This window comes from Rhinopithecus roxellana, chromosome 15, assembly GCF_007565055.1.
Source record: "Rhinopithecus roxellana isolate Shanxi Qingling chromosome 15, ASM756505v1, whole genome shotgun sequence".
Lineage (NCBI taxonomy): Eukaryota > Metazoa > Chordata > Mammalia > Primates > Cercopithecidae > Rhinopithecus > Rhinopithecus roxellana.
This window is the reverse complement of record NC_044563.1, coordinates 84,348,634-84,372,821: the sequence shown is the minus strand read 5'-3', so window position 1 is coordinate 84,372,821 and position 24,188 is coordinate 84,348,634. Positions and strand designations below refer to the sequence as shown.

General features: G+C 36.0%; 1 protein-coding gene across 1 annotated transcript; it reads left to right on the top strand.

The window, feature by feature from the left end:
• The first annotated feature begins 9,852 nt into the window (after positions 1-9,852).
• Positions 9,853-10,794, top strand: LOC104662342 (olfactory receptor 51V1-like). Its single transcript, XM_010363346.1, has one exon. It carries the CDS (start codon positions 9,853-9,855, stop codon positions 10,792-10,794), a length of 942 nt encoding a protein of 313 aa, XP_010361648.1.
• The last annotated feature ends 13,394 nt before the right edge of the window (positions 10,795-24,188 follow it).

Sequence of the window (24,188 nt, the reverse complement as noted above, 5' to 3'; positions counted from 1 at the left end):
AATGCCATTTAATCCTGAACTTTAACTTTACTCTTTGTTGAAGAATACAGTAACAGCATGAAAAGGCAAGAAAAAGTATTATTTTAATAAGAAGACAATCTAATTGTTCAAAATATGGACTTGAACAAATAAAATTTTATACCTCCAAATATTAGAACACTAATAAAGTTTTTTAAATGAGGTTGTAGAGAACTTCAAATTAAAAAAAAAAGTCTATACGCAAGTCTTTATTTCTCTTTAATCTCTTCCATAACTGTAGATAACTCTTTGTATCTTGTTTCTGTCATGTTCTCAATAAAATGAAAGTTATTAAACGTGCATTAAGCACACGTATGTTTATTGCGGCACTATTCACAATAGCAAAGACTTGGAACCAACCCAAATGTCTATCAATTACAGACTGGATTAAGAAAATGTGGCACATATACACAATGGAATACTATGCAGCCATAAAAAAGTATAAGTTAATGTCCTTTGTAGGGACATGGATGCAGCTGGAAACCATCATTCTCAGCAAATTATTGCAAGGACAGAAAACCAAACATCGCATGTTTTCACTCATAGGTGGGAACTGAACAATAAGATCACTTGAACACAGGAAGGGGAACATCACACACTGGGGCCTGTTGTGTGGTGGAGGGAGGGAGGAGGGATAGCGTTAGGAGATATACCTAATGTAAATGATGAGTTAATGGGTGCAGCACACCACCATGGCACATATATACATATGTAACAAACCTGCACATTGTTCACATGTGCCCTAGAACATAAAGTATAAAAACAAAAGTGCAATGAAAGTTAAAATAGGAAAGTATATTGAATTCCACTGATGTAAAAAATAATCTGAAGGTAAGAAATTCTTTTATAACTTAATTCTAGGCAAATATATTAAATATAAATAAAATACAAGTTACAAAGAAAAACGATAAGAAAAAAGTAAGCAAATATTTGGAGAAAAAATCAATATCAAACAAGTAAGACTATAAAGGATTTGTTAAGGAGATGTATTATATGAGAACCGGATTTCCAAAAAAGAGAAGAGAGATATTGATGGAAGGATTATATAAAAAAAGTTATATAAGATATATACTTATATATATTTCTCATATAATTATATAAAATATGTATATATAATGTGTATACATATATAATGTGTATATATAATGTGCATGTATATACACATGTGCATGTGTACACACATATATATATTAGCTAGAAAGAGATTTTGTTATCACTTTGAAAGAATACATGGGGGTAAAAAAGAATGATGAAAATAAACTTACTTTATCATGCTATTTGAATGAAAAATGAAAATCTCTTAAATATTTATTGATAAATACTCATTTATAATAAGAAAAAGAAGTCAACATACACATACAAAAGAAAAGGAAGATGTTTTTATAACGGAGAGAACAAGATAGAAATCATACTTCTTATTATTAAATCTGCTTACGTAAATAATAAAATGCACCCCCGATGTTAAGGATCTGTATTATTTTTCTTTTTTTAGATGTAGAATTCTATAGACATCTAGTTATCAATCAAGAGAGAAGACAAAATAAAGATATTTTCAGACATATAAAAACATAGAAAATTTTGACCTAAATATAATGTTCTCCAGAATAATGAGGGATCCTTGCAATAATAATAAGACCAGCAAAAATAAATGAAAGATGCATAAAATAGAATTTCAGGATTCCAAAAAAAAAAAAAAAAGTAAGATTAGAGTGACTGTTGATTGTGGCAAAAACATAAATTGAATTAAAATGTGAATTATTTAGAAAACAAGGTAAAGGAAACCAGAAAATCAATCAAACAAACAAATAACAACAACAACAACAAATAGCAATAGATTCACATATGTTAGCATTGCACATGACAAGAATGTCACATTCTGGCTGATGAATAGAAAAAAAAAAAACTTTATAGCAGCATGATTTATAATTCTTTGGGTATATACCCAGTAATGGGATGGCTGGGTCAAATGGTATTTCTAGTTCTAGATCCTTAAGGAATCTCCACACTGCTTTCCACAATGGTTGAACTAGTTTACAGTCCCACCAACAGTGTAAAAGTGTTCCTATTTCTCTACATCCTCCCCACCACCTGTTGTTTCCTGACTTTTTAATGATCGCCATTCTAACTGATGTGAGATGGTATCTCATTGCACATGTACCCTAGAACATAAAGTATGAAAAAAATAAAAAGAAGGAAACAACAACAACAACAACAACAACAAAGGAAAAAAGTCTTTAATCATGTTAAACTTTTAGGCTGGAAGGGTACCCTTCTTTAACTCCTGCCTGCCCCCTCCCCACCCTGCAAATTTCCACTTTAAAAAAAAAAATTAAAAGACACACACCTCTTCTAATGTGTTGTAATTCTAAAAGGAGCAGGTTCTCCAATCTTTCTCATGCAGCCTGATGTTCCCTGTGTAATGTCTCTGCTGTAAACTGCATGTGTCCTTTCTCTTTTGGAATCCATGTATTCAACATTTAATGAATAAGTAAATATTTATTGGAAATACTCATTATATACAAGAGATTGTTCTATGCTCTTAGGATTCGTTGGAAGAGTATTTTTTGCTTCTGACATACTGCATATAGTATTTTTTAAATCTACTTTTTAACCTTCATTTTATTGAGACATTTTTATTATCAATTTATATTAAAATCTGAAAAGGTAATACATTTATAATTCTAAAAGTTGAGCCAAGTAATCTTTCCTCAATCTTTTCTAAAAAGGTTTCAAAATCTCTGAAAAGAAAATTAAGCAAACACATTCAAAAGCTAGCAGAAGGCAAGAAATAACTAAGATCAGAGCAGAACTGAAGGAGATAGAGACACAAAATCCCTCCAAAAAATCAATGAATCCAGGAGTTGTTTTTTTGAAATGATCAACAAAATTGACAGACTGCTAGCAAGACTAATAAAGAAGAAAAGAGAGAGGAATCAAATAGACGCAATAAAAAATGATGAAGGGGATATCACCACCGACCCCACAGAAATATAAACTACCATCAGAGAATACTATAAACACCTACCTGACTTCAAACTATACTACAAGGCTACAGTAACCAAAACAGCATGGTACTGGTACCAAAACAGAGATATAGACCAATGGAACAGAACAGAGTCCTCAGAAATAATACCACACATCTACAGCCATCTGATCTTTGACAAACCTGAGAGAAACAAGAAATGGGGAAAGGATTCCCTATTTAATAAATGGTGCTGGGAAAATTGGCTAGCCATAAGTAGAAAGCTGAAACTGGAACCTTTCCTTACTCCTTATACGAAGATTAATTCAAGATGGATTAGAGATTTAAATGTTAGACCTAATACCATAAAAACCCCAGAAGAAAATCTAGGTAGTACTATTCAGGACATAGGCATGGGCAAGGACTTCATGTCTAAAACACCAAAAGCAACGGCAGCAAAAGCAAAAATTGACAAATGGGATCTAATTAAACTGAAGAGCTTCTGCACAGCAAAAGAAGCTACCATCAGAGTGAACAGGCAACCTACAGAATGGGAGAAAATTTTTGCAACCTACTCATCTGACAAAGGGCTACTATCCAGAATCTACAAAGAACTCAAACAAATATACAAGAAAAAAAAAAAACAAACAACCCCATCCAAAGGTGGGCAAAGGATATGAACAGACATTTCTCAAAAGAAGACATTCATACAGCCAACAGACACATGAAAAAATGCTCATCATCACTGGCCATCAGAGAAATGCAAATCAAAACCACTATGAGATAACATCTCACACCAGTTAGAATGGCAATCATTAAAAAAATCAGGAAACAACAGGTGTTGGAGAGGATGTGGAGAAATAGGATCACTTTTACACTGTTGGTGGGATTGTAAACTAGTTCAACCATTTTGGAAAACAGTATGGCAATTCCTCAAGGATCTAGAACTAGATGTACCATATGACCCAGCCATCCCACTACTGGGTATATACCCAAAGGATTATAAATTATTCTACTACAAAGACACATGCACACGTATGTTTATTGCAGCACTATTCACAATAGCAAAGACTTGGAATCAACCCAAATGTCCATCTGTGACAGACTGGATTAAGAAAATGTGGCACATATACGCCATGGAATACTATGCAGCCATAAAAAAGGATGAGTTTGCATCCTTTGTAGGGACATGGATGAAGCTGGAGACCATCATTCTTAGCAAACTATCACAAGAACAGAAAACCAAACACCGCATGTTCTCACTCATAGGTGGGAACTGAACAATGAGATCACTTGGCCTCGGGAAGGGGAACATCACACACTGGGGCCTATCATGGGGAGGGGGGCGGGGGGAGGGATTGCATTGGGGAGTTATACATGATATAAATGATGAATTGATGGGTGCTGACGAGTTGATGGGTGCAGCACACCAACATGGCACAAATATACATATGTAACAAACCTGCACGTTATGCACATGTACCCTAGAACTTAAAGTATAATAAAAATAAATAAATAAATAAAAGAAAAGAAAATTAAATTCAACAAGATTTTATGCATCATGCAATCATTGTCATACAGAATATTTTTGGCTAGATATATAAAGTTATTGTCTTAAAATACACTAAAAGTTGGAAGATAGATATGAAAGCATGCCGTTACTATTTGAATTACTGTAACTATTATCAGGAAAATTCACTTCCATTTCTCTGGTTTAGAATTTCTTGAATCTAATTGTTATCCAATCTATGACCAAGATAACACAGGAATGAGATACAAGTTTTAATTTCTGAAACAGTCTAGATTTCAGAAAAAGAAATAGCAATAGTCATTTATAAGTCACTAATTATGTGCCTTCTCAAACAGAACTCAGGTATTGTATTAAAAGAAAAAGAATAATTCAAATTCATCCAGAAAAATGCATAGGAAGAGAATTTTAGTCAAATTAGAGACCAGTAGACTGGCCTCTGATATTTATGAGAGAGAGAAACTGAATGGAAAAGCTTGTTGCTTAAATAGAGAATCTTGCTAAAATGGTGATGGAGTGAGACTGGACATGTTTTGCAAGGTCCAGATTGTGAAGAACCCTACAAAGTCCCCAAATATTTCTAAATAGCGTGATAATATAATCAAATTTTTATTTTAGACAATTTACTTTAGCTACAGCATGGAAAATTACTTCACAGGAAACACCTGGTGAAAAGAAATACATTTTGGACTATTTCAATTCTTCAGGAAAGAACCTGGGTTACAATTGTACTAGGAAAGTGTCATATCCATGGTTGGCATCGACTCTCCAAAGTTTCTATGTAAGTTTCTGTGTTAAAGAAGTTACGAGGCCACAGAACAGAAAAAGACAAATGTAAGGAAGCAGGGTGGACACTGAATTATGAGGAGTATCTGAATTCTAGGGATACGAATTATTCATACTTTGAAGGGAAGAGTATCAAAAAGGAGAGAGTTGCATATTGTGAAAATTTTGGAGACATGGAAAGAGTGTTTAAGAATTCAGCGTAGTACTTATTAGCATGTACATGTGAAAAAACGACTTTAGGGTGGGGAAAATATCACCCTAGAAGTTTTGTAAATAACTATGATTAATACTCACTCATGAACATGAATAAAGTTTATTTCTGTTGGTCAAAATGGAAAACTTTATGACTCAAAAAGTATTTGGTAGAATAATCAAAAAAGTATTGGCTGGGGGAAATTTGCACTAGACTAAATATTATCTGGTGCCATCTAAGAAACCTTGAATACAACACCAGAAATGATCAATCTGCTTCCATGTAACATAACTTTCTTCCATAACAACTCTCAAGAATGTGTATAGGAACATACCATTATCTAGCAGTTACCAAAGTAAATTTCACAACATCTGGCATGCAATAAAAAAATTTGGCATGCATGCATGAGCAATAAATGTCACTTAATGAAGAATATACCCAGTCAATTGAGCCCAACTGTCACTAAGGTTAGACATAGCGGAAAAAAATTCAAGACTGTAATTATAATTGTATTTTACATACTCACATATTTAAGGCTGGAAAGATATAAAAAAGACCTAATTAATACTTCTATAAATAAGAACTAGAATGTTGCAGATGAAATGCACAATAAATAAAATTAAATGCAGATTAGACATTGAATAGAAGTTCAGTCAACTTGACATAACAATAGAAATAAATCAAATAGAATCAGAGAGAAATAAAGGATAAAATGACCAAATTAGACACACAGTAAGCAGAAGGAATAAAATGTCAAAGCAGACATAAATTAAATAGAATGCAAACAGAGAAGAATCAATTAAACAAAGTTTTTGTTTTAAAAATACAACTAAGACTTATTATAGATTGCACTGACATGTAAAAGAAAATAATAGAATGTCATGAGCAATCTTTTGCCAATAAATTTTTCGAAAACTTAGAAGAAATAGGCACATTTCATGAAAGACACAAACACCTTGCAGCACTATTTACAATAGCAAAGACTTGGAACCAACCCAAATGCCCATCAATTATAAACTAAATAAAGAAAATATGGCACATATACACCATGGAGTACTATGCAGCCATAAGAAATGATGAGTTCATGTCCTTTGCAGGGACATGGATGAAGTAGGAAACTATCATTCTCAGCAAACTAACACAGGAACAGAAAACCAAACACTGCATGTCCTCACTCATAAGTGGGAGCTGAACAATGAGAACACATGGACACAGGGATGGGAACATCACACACCAGGACCTGTCACGGGGTTGGGGGCAAAGGGAAGAAGAGCATGAGGACAAATTCATGCGGGGCTTAAAACCTAGATGACAGGTTGATAGGTGCAGCAAACCACCATGGCACACGTATACCTAGGTAACAAACCTCAAGTTCTGCATATGTATCCCAGACTTTAAAGTTAAAAAAATAAATAAATAAATAAACTCATTATAACTAAATATATTAAAGCCATTAAATGTTGAGTTGCAAACCCTCACACACAGGAAACTCCACATATAGATGACTCCACTTGTGATTCTGTATAAAAGTTGGAAGAGAAAGTAATAACAAGTCTACATTAAGTCTTCCAGAAAAGTGAAGTGGATGGAAAACTCCAATTCATTCTACGCAGGCAGTTTCAAAGTCAGGCAAATGCATTAAAATAAAATTAAACTGCAGATAAATATTTCTCCCAAAGATAGTTGGTAAAAACATAAGACAAAATTCTCAGCAAATGTGATCCAGTTATTTAACTTTCAAACGACAGTCAATGTAGCATAGCACACAGAGAGATTAAAGAAAAAATACTATTGTAATCTTGCAGTTGCAGAAAAATAATACACCTGACTGAAATCTACCCATGCAGAAGTCACTCATTTTTCCCATATGTTTTCTATCTTAGTGATTTATGTTAACATCTATGATCCACTATGGAAATTGTATGTGGTCAAAATTACTATGGAATTTACTGGCCGGGCATGGTGGCTCATGCCTGTAATCCCAGCACTTTGGGAGGCCAAGGAGAGCGGATCATGAGGTCAGGAGATCGAGACCATCCTGGCTAACACGGTGAAACCCAAAAAGTAGCTGGGCATGGTGGCAGGCGCCTGTAGTCCCAGCTATTCCGGAGGCTGTGGCAGGAGAATGGCGTGAACTCGGGAGGCGGAGCTTGCAGTGACCCGAGACTGCACCACTGCACTCCAGCCTGGGCGACAGAGCAAGACTCCATCTCAAAAAAAAAAAAAAAAAATTTACTATAATCAATTTATGTCTGTGTTCAGTAAACATATATTAAACAGCTACATACAGCGGAGACTGCATTTAAATGTATATAAACATGAACCATCTCTCAACCACATGGTGTACTATATTTAAATGTTTATAAATATAAAATATCTCTCAATCACATGGTATAATGAAGACATACACATTGAAAAATAGTTGCACCATGGCCAGGCTTGGTGACTCATGCAGGTAATCCCAGCACTTTGGGAGGCCGAGGGGAGCAGATAGCTTGAGTCCAGGAGTTCGAGATCAGCCTGGGTGACATGGAAAAACCTGTCTCTACAAAAAAATACAAAAATTAGAAATTAGCCAGTCGTGGTGGAGCACTCCTGTAGTCCCAGCTACTCGGGAGGCTGAGGTGGAAGGATTGCTTTGAGACCGGGAGGCAGAGGTAGCAGTGAGCTGAGATCCTGTCCCCATGCTCCAGCTGGGCAACAGAGTGAGACCCCATTTCAAAAAAAAAAAAAAAAAGAGAGAGAGAGAGAGATAAAGAGAAAGAAAAATAGTTGCACCACAAGTATTTAATTAATTCTATGTTAGGAACAGGAGTAAATTACCTTGGGTAGAAAGGATTCACTCTGTCATTGAAGGCTAGGAATGACTTCACAGAAATGGTGGTGTTTCTTTTCTTTTGTAACTTGAACTTTCCAAACATTTTAGCAACTTTATCTTTTTATTTTTAACCTTTTTATCTTTACCTACTAGCTTCTCTTAACCTTGTTAGTAAACACATTGCATTAGTCATTGCTGTTTGTTTTGACTGAATCCTTATCAAAATATTAGCATATCATTAATGTAATTTCATTTCAGAATCTATCTATCTATCTATCTATCTATCTATCTATCTATCTATCTATCTATATTAGATTTATTAGCTCCCCCTTTCTAAAACTACTATTTAGTTACTCATTTGTAAACTGAGAATAATGCTTAGGTGCTCATATAAATTAGTTTTTTTATATTCATAAATTTTCATTCTTTAAAAAGTCAAATCACTACCTCTTAAAAATAGTTTTTAATTACCCAATGATATGTCATTTTAGTAGACTTTTATAAAATTCCATTTATAATCTGATATCCTAGAATTATTCTTACAAGCTCTAATTATTCATAGATTTTCTTAACCACAGAAACTCACATTATGCTGCTTTATCTACTTCATATGGGACATGCTGAAAATATTGGGTAGTAGACATAGATCTATAGCAATCTAGACTAAGGCTACTTTATGACTACTTAGTTATTATCAAATACTGCTTGCTTGTATAACTGACTTTATTCTACCTATAAAGAGCTGACATAGTCATAGATAAACCAGATAACAAATATTTGCCTAGGACTTTGTTTAAAATGCAGGCCAATTATATTACATATGAAGATGTAAGAAATAACAGTATTGTGAGATTTAGAAAGGAAGAAATCTTACAAAGAATAAACTAGTGCACGAAAATGAAGAAAAAGTCCATTTTAAATAGGTAAATAATTTGCAGAGGAGCTAAACAATGTGGAATGTGCAAAAAAGTTCCAATTCCACTTGGTGAGTAGAGTTTCTCTTGAATAAACTTTATGTTTCACAAAGTTTGGTGAACAGTGAACATTTTAAACAGTATATACCTTTTGGCATCTTATCCTTTGAGGAAAATGAAAGAAACAGCTGCAGCACATAAGAATAAATGACCTAATTTCATATTCTCTTAAGGATGATGCCACCTATAGCAGTGGTATACACCTGTGATCATACACTGTCTTCCTTTAGGAATGAACAGAGACTCCCAGAAGTCTACCCTAAAACCTAACTCCCATGTGACCAGTAACATTACTGTTTCTTCATAAAACTCCTCAGTCTTCTGTTATTCCTAGTCACCAGCACTGGACTGTCTAGACAAGTAATTTTTTTGGCCGGGTTTTTGTCCATGTCTAGAAAACCAGGTTTTTGCCCTAAAGGGTAAGGCATAAGGTCTCTATTTTGCTGAATTTATGACAATTAGAGAAATTGTATTTTATTTTCTTCCTAAAGGCAGACAAACATTACTAAAAATTAGGGGATTACAAACCTATGTAATTTGCGTTTTCCTGGAAGTATTTTCAATCTTCGATTAATGTCTATCTCTAACTCAAACTTCAATAGTTCCAGATTTGTTCTCACTGGTTTTCCTGGCCTAGAAGTTCAGTATCCCTGGCTCTGCATTCCTTTCTCCTTCATCTATGCTCTGGTGTTCCTGGGAAACTGCATGGTGCTCCATGTGATCCGGACTGAGTCAAGCCTCCACCAGCCTATGTTCTATTTTCTGGCCATGCTGGCCCTCACTGACCTGTGCATGGGGTTTTCTACTGTGCCCACGGTGCTGGGGATCCTGTTGGGGTTCATTCAAGAGGTCAGCCTGGATTCCTGCATTGCCCAGTCCTATTTCATACATGGTCTGTCCTTCATGGAGTCCTCTGTCCTCCTCGCTATGGCTTTTGACCGCTACATCGCCATTTGCAACCCACTGCGCTATTCTTCCATCCTAACTAATGACAAAATCATGAAGATAGGGGTGGCAATCTTATGTAGGAGTTCTTTGCTAATACCTCCAGTCATCATCCGTTTGAAATTCTTGAATTATTGCCGTCCTCACATCCTTTCTCACTCCTTCTGCCTGCATCAAGACTTAATTAGAATGGCCTGTTCGGACATCCGCTTTAACAATGTCTATGGTCTCACCCTTGTGATCAGCAACCTGTTGTTAGATGCAGTGCTCATACTTATCTCCTATATTATGATTTTGCATACAGTCTTGGCCATTGCATCCTGGGAGGAGAGACTCAAGTCTTTGCAGACCTGTGTATCTCACATCTGGGCTGTTTCGGTTTTCTACATCCCAATCATTGGTCTGACCATGGTGCATCGCTTTGGGAAACACCTCTCACCACTGGTTCACGTCCTCATGGGCAATACCTATATCCTTTTCCCACCCATGATGAACCCTATTATTTATAGTATCAAGACCCAACAGATACGAAGAAGAGTCCAGAGATTGTTCTGCTTGAAAAGAGTCTAAGTTTAGATCAAAGTTTATGTATTTACAAGCCAACAAATGGGGTGTAAAAATGTCAAAGTCAGTAAGTATTTAAACATAAAGTTAATAACTTCTGTTAGTTATAATTTACGTGTTACAAATACCTTCCTCTTCATGTTAGTAACATTGACGTGTAGTATTGTGATCAATTTTATAAATCTGAAAATGCATATAGACTGGAATAGGCATCATATTAATGGATGAGGCAGATGAGCTATTATAATCTATACCTTATTATGGCCAGTTGGTTGCAGATATTTTTGGTTCTACCAATTATGGCAAAAGTAAATTTTGGTAACATCCTTCAAGTAATTATTGAGAGATCAACCATGATCTTAGCTAACTTTTTACTCTAAGCAACATTCTTATTTATTGTTTGTTTGTGGTTCCTTTTAGCTTTTCCAAGCAGCCATAAAGTGGAGTAAACATCATGAAGTATTTGGACTATTTAGATCAATCAAAAGGTAGTGAAACAAATAACAAAAAGAGTAATCTTGATGCTAGGTTATCCACCAACCAAACACATTTTCTCCTATAAACAATAATTTTATAGGAGATACAAACAACAAGTAATTGTCAGAGTAGAAAAAAATAGAGTTTGTGATTAGTTTGTTTATCCAAATAATAATGCCAATTGCAGTTACCATTTGAAAATTATTTGAATCATTTTTAAATGTTTACCTTGAATCTGTATTTTTTATTTGTCTTATCTCACCTAAATCTCCTGCCCCTGATAACAAAAATACAGCTTAGATTTTTACTATCACCAAGTAATGTAAATGTTTCTAATTTAATCCCCCCGTCAAGACTTTGAGAAAGATATTATTTTCTATTACACAAATTGACTTTTTTAAGCTCAGAAAGGCTAAATAATATTTTTGAGTTAATTTCAAATTCCATGACAGCTTTCTTTTCTATCACCCTTCTGTACTTCTTTTTAGTACAAAATTCTTATATGATTATACAACCATCATAAAACACTTTTATGATAAATAAAGGTAGAAAAAATTCACCAAAGTAAATTATGAATAATGATAAATGGTACATATTTGGACCCTTGTTGGCATTTGTAAATTTTTTCAAAATGTTATTTCTAAAATGAAATATATATAATTCAATTATATTTTAAGTCAGGTTTATTGAGGTAAACTTAGAAACATTAATTGAATCGTATTATATGTATATTCACAGTTTGATGACCTTTTAAAAATATTTACAGTTATGTAACCACCACCACAATCAAGATACAGGATATTTTTGTAACTCTCAAAATTGTGTTTATGCCTTTATACTTGTTTTTTGTCAATTCCCTTCCACAACCCCAACTTTCTGGCAGCACCAACCTGATTTCTGTCATGTAGGTTTTGTTGTTGTTGTTGTTGTTTGAGAAGGGTGCGTGAATTAAATTGTAACAATTGTCATATTTTCTGTCTGGATGCTACCACTTGTAATAACGCCTTTGAGAGAGATTAACTCTTGTTGACTGTATTTATAGTTAATTTATTTTTTATTGTTGACTACTATTTCATTGTATTATATACACAAAACTGTTTATTTATTCATCAATTGATTAACATTTCACTGTTTTGTAGTTTGGTTTTTAATAAAGCTGTTATAAACATGCCAACCATACAATTATAAAGCATTTCCCTAAAACTGGTAGAGTTTATTTCAATGTTTATATCTTTACTATTAATAATCCACAACAGTAATAATAATAATGGTCTCATAAATATAATAGTTTACATTTATCAGATGCCTATTATCTGCCAGGCACTTTGGAAGCACTAGGTAGTGATTTTAACTACTAATCCTTGAGAAACTCTATAGGGTTAACTTTAATAATTAAATTTTGGATGTAAGAGAATTGATATAAAGGGATTTTAAATAACTAGAAAATGATAGGGCAATTTGTTTTCACAGTTGGCACTTTTACCAGGGCTAATGCTGTTTCATTTTATGTTATAGCTATTTCTCCATTGTTCTAGTTATGTATTTTTGGTGGTGTTCATGAGGTTGTAGAGAAAAAGAAATGCTTATATACTGTTGGTGGAAGTGTAATTTAGTTCAGCCATTGTGGAAGACACTGTGAGATTTCTCAAAGACCTAAAGACAGAAATATCATTCAATCCAGCAATCCCATTACTGGGTATCTACCCAGAAGAATATGTCATTCTATTATAAAGACACATGCATGTGTATGTTCATCGGACCACTATTCAGCAAATACATGGAATAAATCTAAATACCCACCAATGATACACTGGATAAAGAAAATGTATGTATACACCATGGAATACTTTAAAACTATAAAAAGAATGAGATAATGTTTTTGCAGGGACATGAATGGAGCTGGAGGCAATTATCCTCAGCAAACTAACACAGGAAGAGAAACCCAAATACAGCATGTTCTCACTTTTGAGAGTCAAATTATGAGAACACATGGATGCATAGAGGGAAACTCACTCACTGGGGCCCTTCAGAGAGTGGAAGGTAGGAGGATCAGAAAAAACAGCTAATGGGTACTATATTTAACACTTAATACCTGGGTGATAAAATAATCTATACAAAAAACCCCCATGACACAAGTTTACCATGTAACAAACTTGCACGTATACCCCTGAACTAAAAATAAAAGTTAAATATAAATGATTTTAAATTATGTATTGATATAAATTTATGTCTCCAAGTGAGTTACCAAGTGAAATAATTATTTAATAGTCCTCTCTTTTCTTAGTCAAAATTATGATATACTGAATTCCTATGTAGTAGGTGTTGTACCTTATACTCTAAAGTCAGAAGTGGTGAGTGTTTTGTTTGCTTGTTTGTTTTTGTAGCGTTATCTTGCTCCAGTAGACCCTATTTTTGCTAATAGTTGTCTGAATCAACCTTCCACTTAAAGGTCAATTAATGCTTTTGAGTTAATCAGCATATTTGCTATGTCACAACAATTTATTTGAATAACTTTCCATCCATTGGAACCTGATTTTCTCTGCTAGATTAATTATTTCCCCCATAGGCATCTACCCAGTCATTCCTACCACATCTTATCAGTTGCGTGAGAGGGGAAGCTGACATGTCTTCTGATGATTGGGTGAGCCAACTGGGTGAGCCCCTGATCTAAGTGCTAAAGCATTTGGCTAACTTATGTTGAAAGATCTCATCTTACCTCCTTGATCTGTGTAAAACTTAATCCTTTCTGCACATTTTGCTGAATTTTGACTGAACATTTTCTCTTGGAACAACTTAGTGATCCACTCACAGCCATGGTTCTTATGCCAAAAGTCCTGAAACTTGACCTTTTTTTCTTACTTCTCTTTCTCTCACATTCAGTCTTATGTTCTTTAACTATAGAGTCATTTGTCCCTAGTCAAGGTAACTCCCTTGACAGCTTCACTAGTGAGCATTCACACCTCATGGAAGAGAAGGAAACAAGAGGGCACTCGAATTTCAAGTTCTCTGACTAAATATGCTGCATGGTCACTTTTACTCTGACATGGCTTTCCCATGTTTTCATGAGGCACTCTGCATGAAAACCTTCCTCAGATGCTCAAGCAGGAAATAGGATACAAGTATTAATGTCTCCTTGTTTTTAGCATCCCTCTGAAAACACCTTGGGTTCCTATTCTTTCATAACCTGATACTTTGAGTGAGGACCAGAGTATGTGTAGCTGAAGGGATGTTGAAGATTTTATCTTACTTATCTCCTTCCCCATGTGTCTCACTTCCCTATTTCATGCTGAAAGAGGTTTCACTGCTTTTTTTTTGTGGCTGAAAGGAATTTATCTCTGCATCCAAACTTCTTTCTTCCTTAACCTTTTTCTAGTTAATACTCTCTAGCTGAATCAATTTGACAGTAGGGCTCTAGAGAAAGAAAAGAAAAATCAAAATATCCAAAAAGCAAAGTGTCTTTGCATTAAAAAAATAGTCTATATATACATATCTGTCATATATACACACATATAGATATAACATATATATGTGTGTATATAACACATTTGTGAGTATATGCGTGTGTGTCTATGTTCACTGTTTGCAGCATCTCAATTGTTGCAACTTCTACTTATAAAATAATGCTAACACATTTTTGACATGTTAAGCTTTTTTCCACTATATCACATTCATCATATCATATTTAAGTCAGCTGTCAACCCCCATGTGACCCTGCAAATGTGCAAACTAAATGTTATTACTGTATTTATAAATCATTAATAATATTTATTGAACATGTATTATATTCACACTATTTTAAGTGCTTTATATATATTTCCTCAATTAAAAAACATGGGCAAATAGATAAAATAACTTTCCTAAGATTTCATAATTAGAAGTAGTGGGACAGAGATTTGATTGTTGGCAGTCTGGTTCCACAGATCCCTCTTTTAGTTAAGAACCTTCATTGTGTACTAATGTCTAAATCATGAATTTCCTAATTAATAAACTGAAAATAATGGCGCTCAATAAAATTATTTAAAGTCCCATCTCTTTCCATTCTAAGTTTCACTATGCTCTTGTACATTCTCTGCAAGATTCTGTCTTGTAATTCCAGTAACAATTATTCTTTCCTGACTCCTCAACAACAGTCTCTTTTCTGGAATACATGTCCCCAGTTTCCTCCTGACATTTTTGGTACACGTTCTAAAGTTCATTTTAAGTAACATGATATCCAGATACCTAGAAAAATTTATTGACTGTTGTATTGAGATGCCTAAGAAAGGAAAGAAGAGGCTGAGTTGTCCAGGTCCTAAGAACCCTTGCACAGACCTATGACACATAGACTGGTCTTGCTCCTGTAGGGAGCTCCTCCAGTGTTTCCAAATCCCTCACGGCTTTTCTGGGGCTGATATTTCCTCTTGGAATGATAAACCTGCTAAACTCACTTTGTCTGAGACCTGACTAATTGTTTCATTCAGTCATCAGATCTCACAGCCTTCCCTGTATCTATGGTTGCAAGGTCGTTGTGCCTTTTACTATGTCAATTTCATTATTTCAAAGGTATGCAGTTGGACCTTGGATCAATCTTCTTGAGAATTAGTATCTTCAAACTGGACCTCTCATTTTAACTAAAGTACTCTACTTCCCTTTTTCTATCTATTGTCTTATCTATGGATTGGCTTCTTCTCAGGTTTCTTTAGCCCCTCTACAAACCTGGGGGATCACTGAAGTGTTACTCTTGGATTTTGTAGATTTAGAGATAACATGCAGAAAGTTCACACTGTGCCCAATAAACATGTTGTTTGACAATGATTTATGCTTTAATCATTTAATTCTGTCTTCAAGAATAGTGATCAATGAGATTCTGAGTCTGGCATTAAGATACCAATTTGCTGAAGATCCTGAATCTGTTGACACAGGCTCCTGGTAAAAAAAAAAAAAAAAAAAAAAAAAAAGGAAGTTCCTGTAACTCTTCTCCTGTCCTGTAGGTCAGTGTTGCAGCATTCATTCAAAGCTATAACTTAGGCTGATCCATAACTCCTTAAGGGCTGTGCTTGTGAAATGTTTATGATTGGCAACCTGGCCAGAAATTAAATTTCTAACCTAAAGTATAAGTGCATGATCAGAGCTCAAGAATTGCTTATCTCCACAAGGATGTCTTTTCTAGAATTTGAAATATGGGAACTTTTCAAAACAGGCATCAGCAGCAGGAAAGCAGTCACAATTATTTTGGCCTCAAATATAGATAAGAACAAACATTGTTATAAATTGGGAAAGAGAACCTTTTGTTTGTGAAAGATATCACCAGAAGTTTTCTTACCTTGTAATGACATAGTATCAATTTTGTATCAAAATAAAATTGCCTTTATAAAAAGATTAGGGAAGAATTTTCTCCTTTATCAGTTTCTAAGAAAAGTCTCTGTATAATTGATATTCTTTTTCTCCTAAATACTTGGTTGTATTCAACTAAAAAAAAATCAATCTGAGCCTGGCAAATTTCTTGTTGGAAGATTTCCAATTACAATTTCTCCAGTACATAAATGACTGCTTAGATTATCTATTTCTTCTGAAAGAAACTTTGGTAGTTTGTCTACTCTAAAAAATTCTCCTATTTTATCTAACTTATTAAATATATTGGAATAAGTTTCATCATAATATTTCCTAATTATGTAATGGGTGATATGTGTTTTTCTTGAAAAGTTTGTAATATTGTGAGTTTTTTCTCTTTTCAAAGAGCCATTTAACACTCTAATTCCTATAAATTTCAAGGAGATACGTGTAACATGCAACAATTGAAAAACAATGTTTCTCAATATGAATATATATTAACATAGCCCTAAAACAGAACATTGAAATCGAGAACCAAGTCCAGGGCAATGGTGAGAATAAAACTAAGTCATGATGATATAAATATTTGAAAATCATGATAAACTTATATTTCTCTTTCTCATTGACAGCAAAAAATGTATATTGTTTCTACCAAATTTGTTAAATATCATATGTATACATTATAAACTTTTTTTCAAGTAAATTTAGAGTTACCATGAAGAACAAAGGTTTTGGTGTTGTGGAGTATATACTAAAACTATGCCTCACAATGAATGTGCTTCAGATACACAAAATTTTCATGCTCAATACGGTATCCCACCTTGGTTTGTCCACTTCACTTGATGGATTTGAAGGAAATTGTCCAAGAATTCAATTTATTCATAATATAAACTATTATGATGATATTTTGACAACTCGGTCATTCACAATTTATCTTCATTGAGGTTAAAAATAAAATAAGAATCAGTATATTTATCCAACAGATTGAATTATTGCATCAGGACGGTCGTCCCATCATAGACAGTGAGATATAATGCTGAACAAAATAAATGTTGTTTGCATGTATAGTCAGCCCTCCATATCCAAGAATGTTACATCCATGGATTGAACCAACCTCAGATGAAACATATGAAAAAAATAAATTGTGTCTATGTTGAATACATATAGATGCTTTTTGTTGTCATTAATCCCCAAACAATACAGTATAACAACTATTTACATTATATTAGGTATTGAAAGTAATCTAGTGATGATTTAAAGTATATGAAAAGATGTGCAGAAGGTATATGCAAATACTGTGCCATCAGGCTGGGGCAAGTACCATGCCATCCTCAAATTTTGTAACTACAGGAGGTTCTAGAACCAATCCCTTACAGATATCAAAGGGCGACTACATAGAGTTTACATTTTGAGGGTGAAAGAAAAGGTGAAAGAAGATATTAAAAAGTGAAATATGGAGAAAGATGGCCGAATAGGAACAGCTCCAATCTCCAACTCCCAGCGCGAGCGACACAGAAGACCGGTGATTTCTGCATTTTCAACTGAGGTACTGGGGACATCTCACTAGGGAGTGCCGGACAATCGGTGCTGGTCAGCTGCTGCAGCCTGACCAGCGAGAGCTGAAGCAGGGCGAGGCATCCCCTCACCTGGGAAGTGCAAGGGGGAAGGGAATCCCTTTTCCTAGCCAGGGGAACTGAGACACACAACACCTGGAAAATCGGGTAACTCCCACCCCAATTCCGCGCTTTAAGCAAGGGGCACACCAGAAGAATATATCCCTCACCTGGCCGGGAGGGTCCCACGCCTACGGAGCCTCCCTCATTGTTAACACAGCAGTCTGCAGCGATCTAACCGCAAGGCAGCAGGGAGGCTGGGGAAGGGGCGCCCGCCATTGCTGAGGCTTAAGTAGGTAAACAAAGCCACTGGGAAGCTCAAACTGGGTGGAGCTCACAGCAGCTCAAGGAAACCTGCCTGTCTCTATAGACTCCACCTCTGGGGGCAGGGCTCAGCTAAAAAACAACAGGGGAAACAGCAGAGGCCTGAGCAGATGCGAACGACTCTCTCTGACAGCTTTGAAGAGAGCAGTGGATCTCCCAACATGGAGGTTGAGATCTGAGAACGAACAGACTGCCTGCTCAAGTGGGTCACTGACCACTGAGTAGCCTAACTGGGAAACATCCCCCACTAGGGGCAGACCAACACCCGACACCTCACAGGGTGGAGTACACCCCTGAGAGGAAGCTTCAAAAGTAAGAATCAGACAGGTACACTCGTTGTTCAGCAATATTCTATCTTCTGCAACCTCTGCTGCTGATACCCAGGCAAACAGGGTCTGGAGTGGACCTCAAGCAATCTCCAACAGACCTATAGCTGAGGGTCCTGACTGTCAGAAGGAAAACTATCAAACAGGAAGGACACCTATACGAAATCCTCATCAGTACGTCACCATCATCAAAGACCAGAGACAGATAAAACCACAAAGATGGGGAAAAAGCAGGGCAGAAAAGCTGGAAATTCAAAAAATAAGAGCACATCTCCCCCTGCAAAGGAGTGAAGCCCATCACCAGCAACGGATCGAAGCTGGTCAGAGAATGACTTTGATGAGATGAGAGGAGAAGGCTTCAGTCCATCAAACTTCTCAGAGCTAAAGGAGGAATTAAGTACCCAGCCTAAAGAAACTAAAAATCTTGAAAAAAGAGTGGGAGAATTGACAGCTAGACTAATTAATGCAGAGAAGGTCATAAACGAAATGACAGAGATAAAAACCATGACACGAGAAATACGTGACAAATGCACAAGCTTCAGTAACCAACTCAATCAACTGCAAGAAAGAGTATCAGTGATTGAGGATCAAATGAATGAAATGAAGCGAGAAGAGAAACCAAAAGAAAAAAGAAGAAAAAGAAATGAACAAAGCCTGCAAGAAGTATGGGATTATGTAAAAAGACCAAATCTAGGTCTGATTGGGGTGCCTGAAAGTGAGGGGGAAAATGGAACCAAGTTGGAAAACACTCTTCAGGATATCATCCAGGAGAACTTCCCCAACCTAGTAGGGCAGGCCAACATTCAAATTCAGGAAATACAGAGAACACCACAAAGATACTCCTCGAGAAGAGCAACTCCAAGACACATAATTGCCAGATTCACCAAAGTTGAAAAGAAGGAAAAAATCTTAAGGGCAGCCAGAGAGAAAGGTCGGGTTACCCACAAAGGGAAGCCCATCAGATTAACAGCAGATCTCTCGGCAGAAACTCTACAAGCCAGAAGAGAGTGGGGGCCAATATTCAACGTTCTTAAAGAGAAGAATTTTCAACCCAGAATTTCATATCCAGCCAAACAACGTTTCATAAGTGAGGGAGAAATAAAATCCTTTACAGATAAGCAAATGCTTAGAGATTTTGTCACCACCAGGCCTGCCTTACAAGAGACCCTGAAGGAAGCCCTAAATATGGAAAGGAACAACCGGTACCAGCCATTGCAAAAACATGCCAAAATGTAAAGACCATCGAGGCTAGGAAGAAACTGCAGCAACCAATGAGCAAAATAACCAGTTAATATCATAATGGCAGGATCAAGTTCACACATAACAATATTAACCTTAAATGTTAACGGACTAAATGGTCCAATTAAAAGACACAGACTGGCAAACTGGATCAAGAGGCAAGACCCATCAGTCTGCTGTATTCAGGAGACCCATCTCACATGCAGAGACATACATAGGCTCAAAATAAAGGGATGGAGGAAGATCTACCAAGCAAATGGAGAACAAAAAAAAGCAGGGGTTGCAATCCTAGTCTCTGATAAAACAGACTTTAAACCATCAAAGATCAAAAGAGACAAAGAAGGCCATTACACAATGGTAAAGGGATCAATTCAACAGGAAGAGCTAACTATCCTAAATATATATGCACCCAATACAGGAGCACCCAGATTCATAAAGCAAGTCCTTAGAGACTTACAAAGAGACTTAGACTCCCATACAATAATAATAGGAGACTTCAACACTCCACTGTCAACATTAGACAGATCAATGAGACAGAAAGTTAACAAGGAATTGAAATATCCAGGAATTGAACTCATCTCTGCAGCAAGCAGACCTCTCCACCCCAAATCAACAGAATATACATTCTTCTCAGCACCACGTTGCACTTATTCCAAAATTGACCACATAATTGGAAGTAAAGCACTCCTCAGCAAATGTACAAGAACAGAAATTATAACAAACTGTCTCTCAGACCACAGTGCAATCAAACTAGAACTCAGGACTAAGAAACTCAATCAAAACTGCTCAACTACATGGAAACTGAACAATCTGCTCATGAATGACTACTGGGTACATAATGAAATGAAGGCAGAAATAAAGATGTTCTTTGAAACCAATGAGAACAAAGATACAACATACCAGAATCTCTGGGACACATTTAAAGCAGTGTGTAGAGGGAAATTTATAACACTAAATGTCCACAGGAGAGCACAGGAAAGATCTAAAATTGACACTCTAACATCACAATTAAAAGAACTAGAGAGGCAAGAGCAAACACATTCAAAAGCTAGCAGAATGCAAGAAATAACTAAGATCAGAGCCGAACTGAAGGAGATAGAGACACAAAAAACCCCCCAAAAAATCAAGGAATTCAGGAGTTGGTTTTTTGAAAAGATCAACAAAATTGACAGACTGCTAGCAAGACTAATAAAGAAGAAAAGAGAGAGGAAACAAATAGACGCAATAAAAAATGATAAAGGGGATATCACCACCGACCCCACAGAAATACAAACTACCATCAGAGAATACTATAAACACCTCTACGCAAATCAACTAGAAAATCTAGAAGAAATGGATAATTTCCTGGACACTTACACTCTCCCAAGGCTAAACCAGGAAGAAGTTGAATCCCTGAATAGACCAATAGCAGGCTCTGAAATTGAGGCAATAATTAATAGCCTACCCAACAAAAAAAGTCCAGGACTAGATGGATTCAAAGCTGAATTCTACCAGAGGTACAAGGAAGAGCTGGTACTATTCCTTCTGAAACTATTCCAATCAATAGAAAAAGAGGGAATCCTCCCTAACTCATTTTATGAGGCCAACATCATCCTGATACCAAAGCCTGGCAGAGACACAACAAAAGAAGAGAAGTTTAGACCAATATCCCTGATGAACATCGATGCAAAAATCCTCAATAAAATACTGGCAAACTGGATTCAGCAGCACATCAAAAAGCTTATCCACCATGATCAAGTGGGCTTCATCCCTGGGATGCAAGGCTCGTTCAACATTCGCGAATCAATAAACATAATCCAGCATATAAACAGAACCAAAGACAAGAACCACATGATTATCTCAATAGATGCAGAAAAGGCTTTTGACAAAGTTCAACAGCCCTTCATGCTAAAAACGCTCAATAAATTCGGTATTGATGGAACATACCTCAAAATAATAAGACCTATTTATGACAAACCCACAGCTAATATCATACTGAATGGGCAAAAACTGGAAAAATTCCCTTTGAAACTGGCACAAGACAGGGATGCCCTCTCTCACCACTCCTATTCAACATAGTGTTGGAAGTTCTGGCTTGGGCAATCAAGCAAGAGAAAGAAATCAAGGGTATTCAGGTAGGAAAAGAAGAAGTCAAATTGTCCCTGTTTGCAGATGACATGATTGTATATTTAGAAAACCCCATTGTCTCAGCCCAAAATCTCCTTAAGCTGATAAGCAACTTCAGCAAAGTCTCAGGATACAAAATTAATGTGCTAAAATCACAAGCATTCTTATACACCAGTAACAGACAAGCAGAGACCAATTCAGGAATGAATTTCCATTCACAATTGCTTCAAAGAGAATAAAATACCTAGGAATCTAACTTACAAAGGATGTAAAGGACCTCTTCAAGGAGAACTACAAACCACTGCTCAGTGAAATCAAAGAGGACACAAACAAATGGAAGAACATACCATGCTCATGGATAGGAAGAATCAATATCGTGAAAATGGCCATACTGCCGAAGGTTATTTATAGATTCAATGCCATCCCCATCAAGCTACCAATGAGTTTCTTCACAGAATTGGAAAAAACTGCTTTAAAGTTCATATTGAACCAAAAAAGAGCCCGCATTGCCAAGACAATCCTAAGTCAAAAGGACAAAGCTGGAGGCATCACGCTACCTGACTTCAAACTATACTACAAGGCTACAGTAACCAAAACAGCATGGTACTGGTACCAAAACAGAGCTATAGACCAATGGAACAGAACAGAATCCTCAGAAATAATACCACACATCTACAGCCATCTGGTGTTTGACAAACCTGAGAGAAACAAGAAATGAGAAAAGGATTCCCTATTTAATAAATGGTGCTGGGAAAATTGGCTTGCCATAAGTGGAAAGCTGAAACTGGATCCTTTCCTTACTCCTTATACGAAGATTAATTCAAGATGGATTAGAGACTTAAATGTTAGACCTAATACCATAAAAACCCTAGATGAAAACCTAGGTAGTACCATACCATAGGCATGGGCAAGGACTTCATGTCTAAAACACCAAAAGCAACGGCAGCAGAAGCCAAAATTGACAAATGGGATCTAATTAAACTAAAGAGCTTCTGCACAGCAAAAGAAACTGTAATCAGAGTGAACAGGCAACCTACAGAATGGGAGAAAATTTTTGCGATCTACTCATCTGACAAAGGGATACTATCTAGAATCTACAAAGAACTCAAACAAATATACAAGAAAAAAACAAACAACCCCATCAAAAAGTGGGGAAAGGATATGAACAGACATTTCTCAAAAGAAGACATTCATACAGCCAACAGACACATGAAAAAATGCTCATCATCACTCGCCATCAGAGAAATGCAAATCAAAACCACAATGAGATACCATCTCATACCAGTTAGAATGGCAATCATTAAAAAATCAGGAAACAACAGTTGTTGGAGAGGATGTGGAGAAATAGGAACACTTTTACACTGTTGGTGGGATTGTAAACTAGTTCAACCATTATGGAAAACAGTATGGCAATTCCTCAAGGATCTAGAACTAGATGTACCATATGACCCAGCCATCCCACTACTTGGTATATACCCAAAGGATTATAAATTATTCTACTACAAAGACACATGCATACGTATGTTTATTGCAGCACTATTCACAATAGCAAAGACTTGGAATCAACCCAAATGTCCATCTGTGACAGACTGGATTAAGAAATGTGGCACATATACACCATGGAATACTATGCAGCCATAAAAAAGGATGAGTTTGCATCCTTTGTAGGGACGTGGATGAAGCTGGGAACCATCATTCTTAGCAAACTATCACAAGAAGAGAAAACCAAACACCGCATGTTCTCACTCATAGGTGGGAACTGAACAATGAGATCACTTGGCCTCGGGAAGGGGAACATCGCACACTGGGGCCTATCATGGGGAGGGGGGAGGGGGGAGGGATTGCATTGGGGAGTTATACATGATATAAATGATGAATTGATGGGTGCTGACGAGTTGATGGGTGCAGCACACCAACATGGCACAAATATACATATGTAACAAACCTGCACGTTATGCACATGTACCCTAGAACTTAAAGTATAATAAAAAAATGAAAAAAAAAA

What these genes read in the sequence shown, in the direction of transcription:
- LOC104662342 (XM_010363346.1), top strand. Translation starts at nt 9,853, where the DNA reads ATGTCTATCTCTAACTCAAACTTCAATAGTTCCAGATTTGTTCTCACT.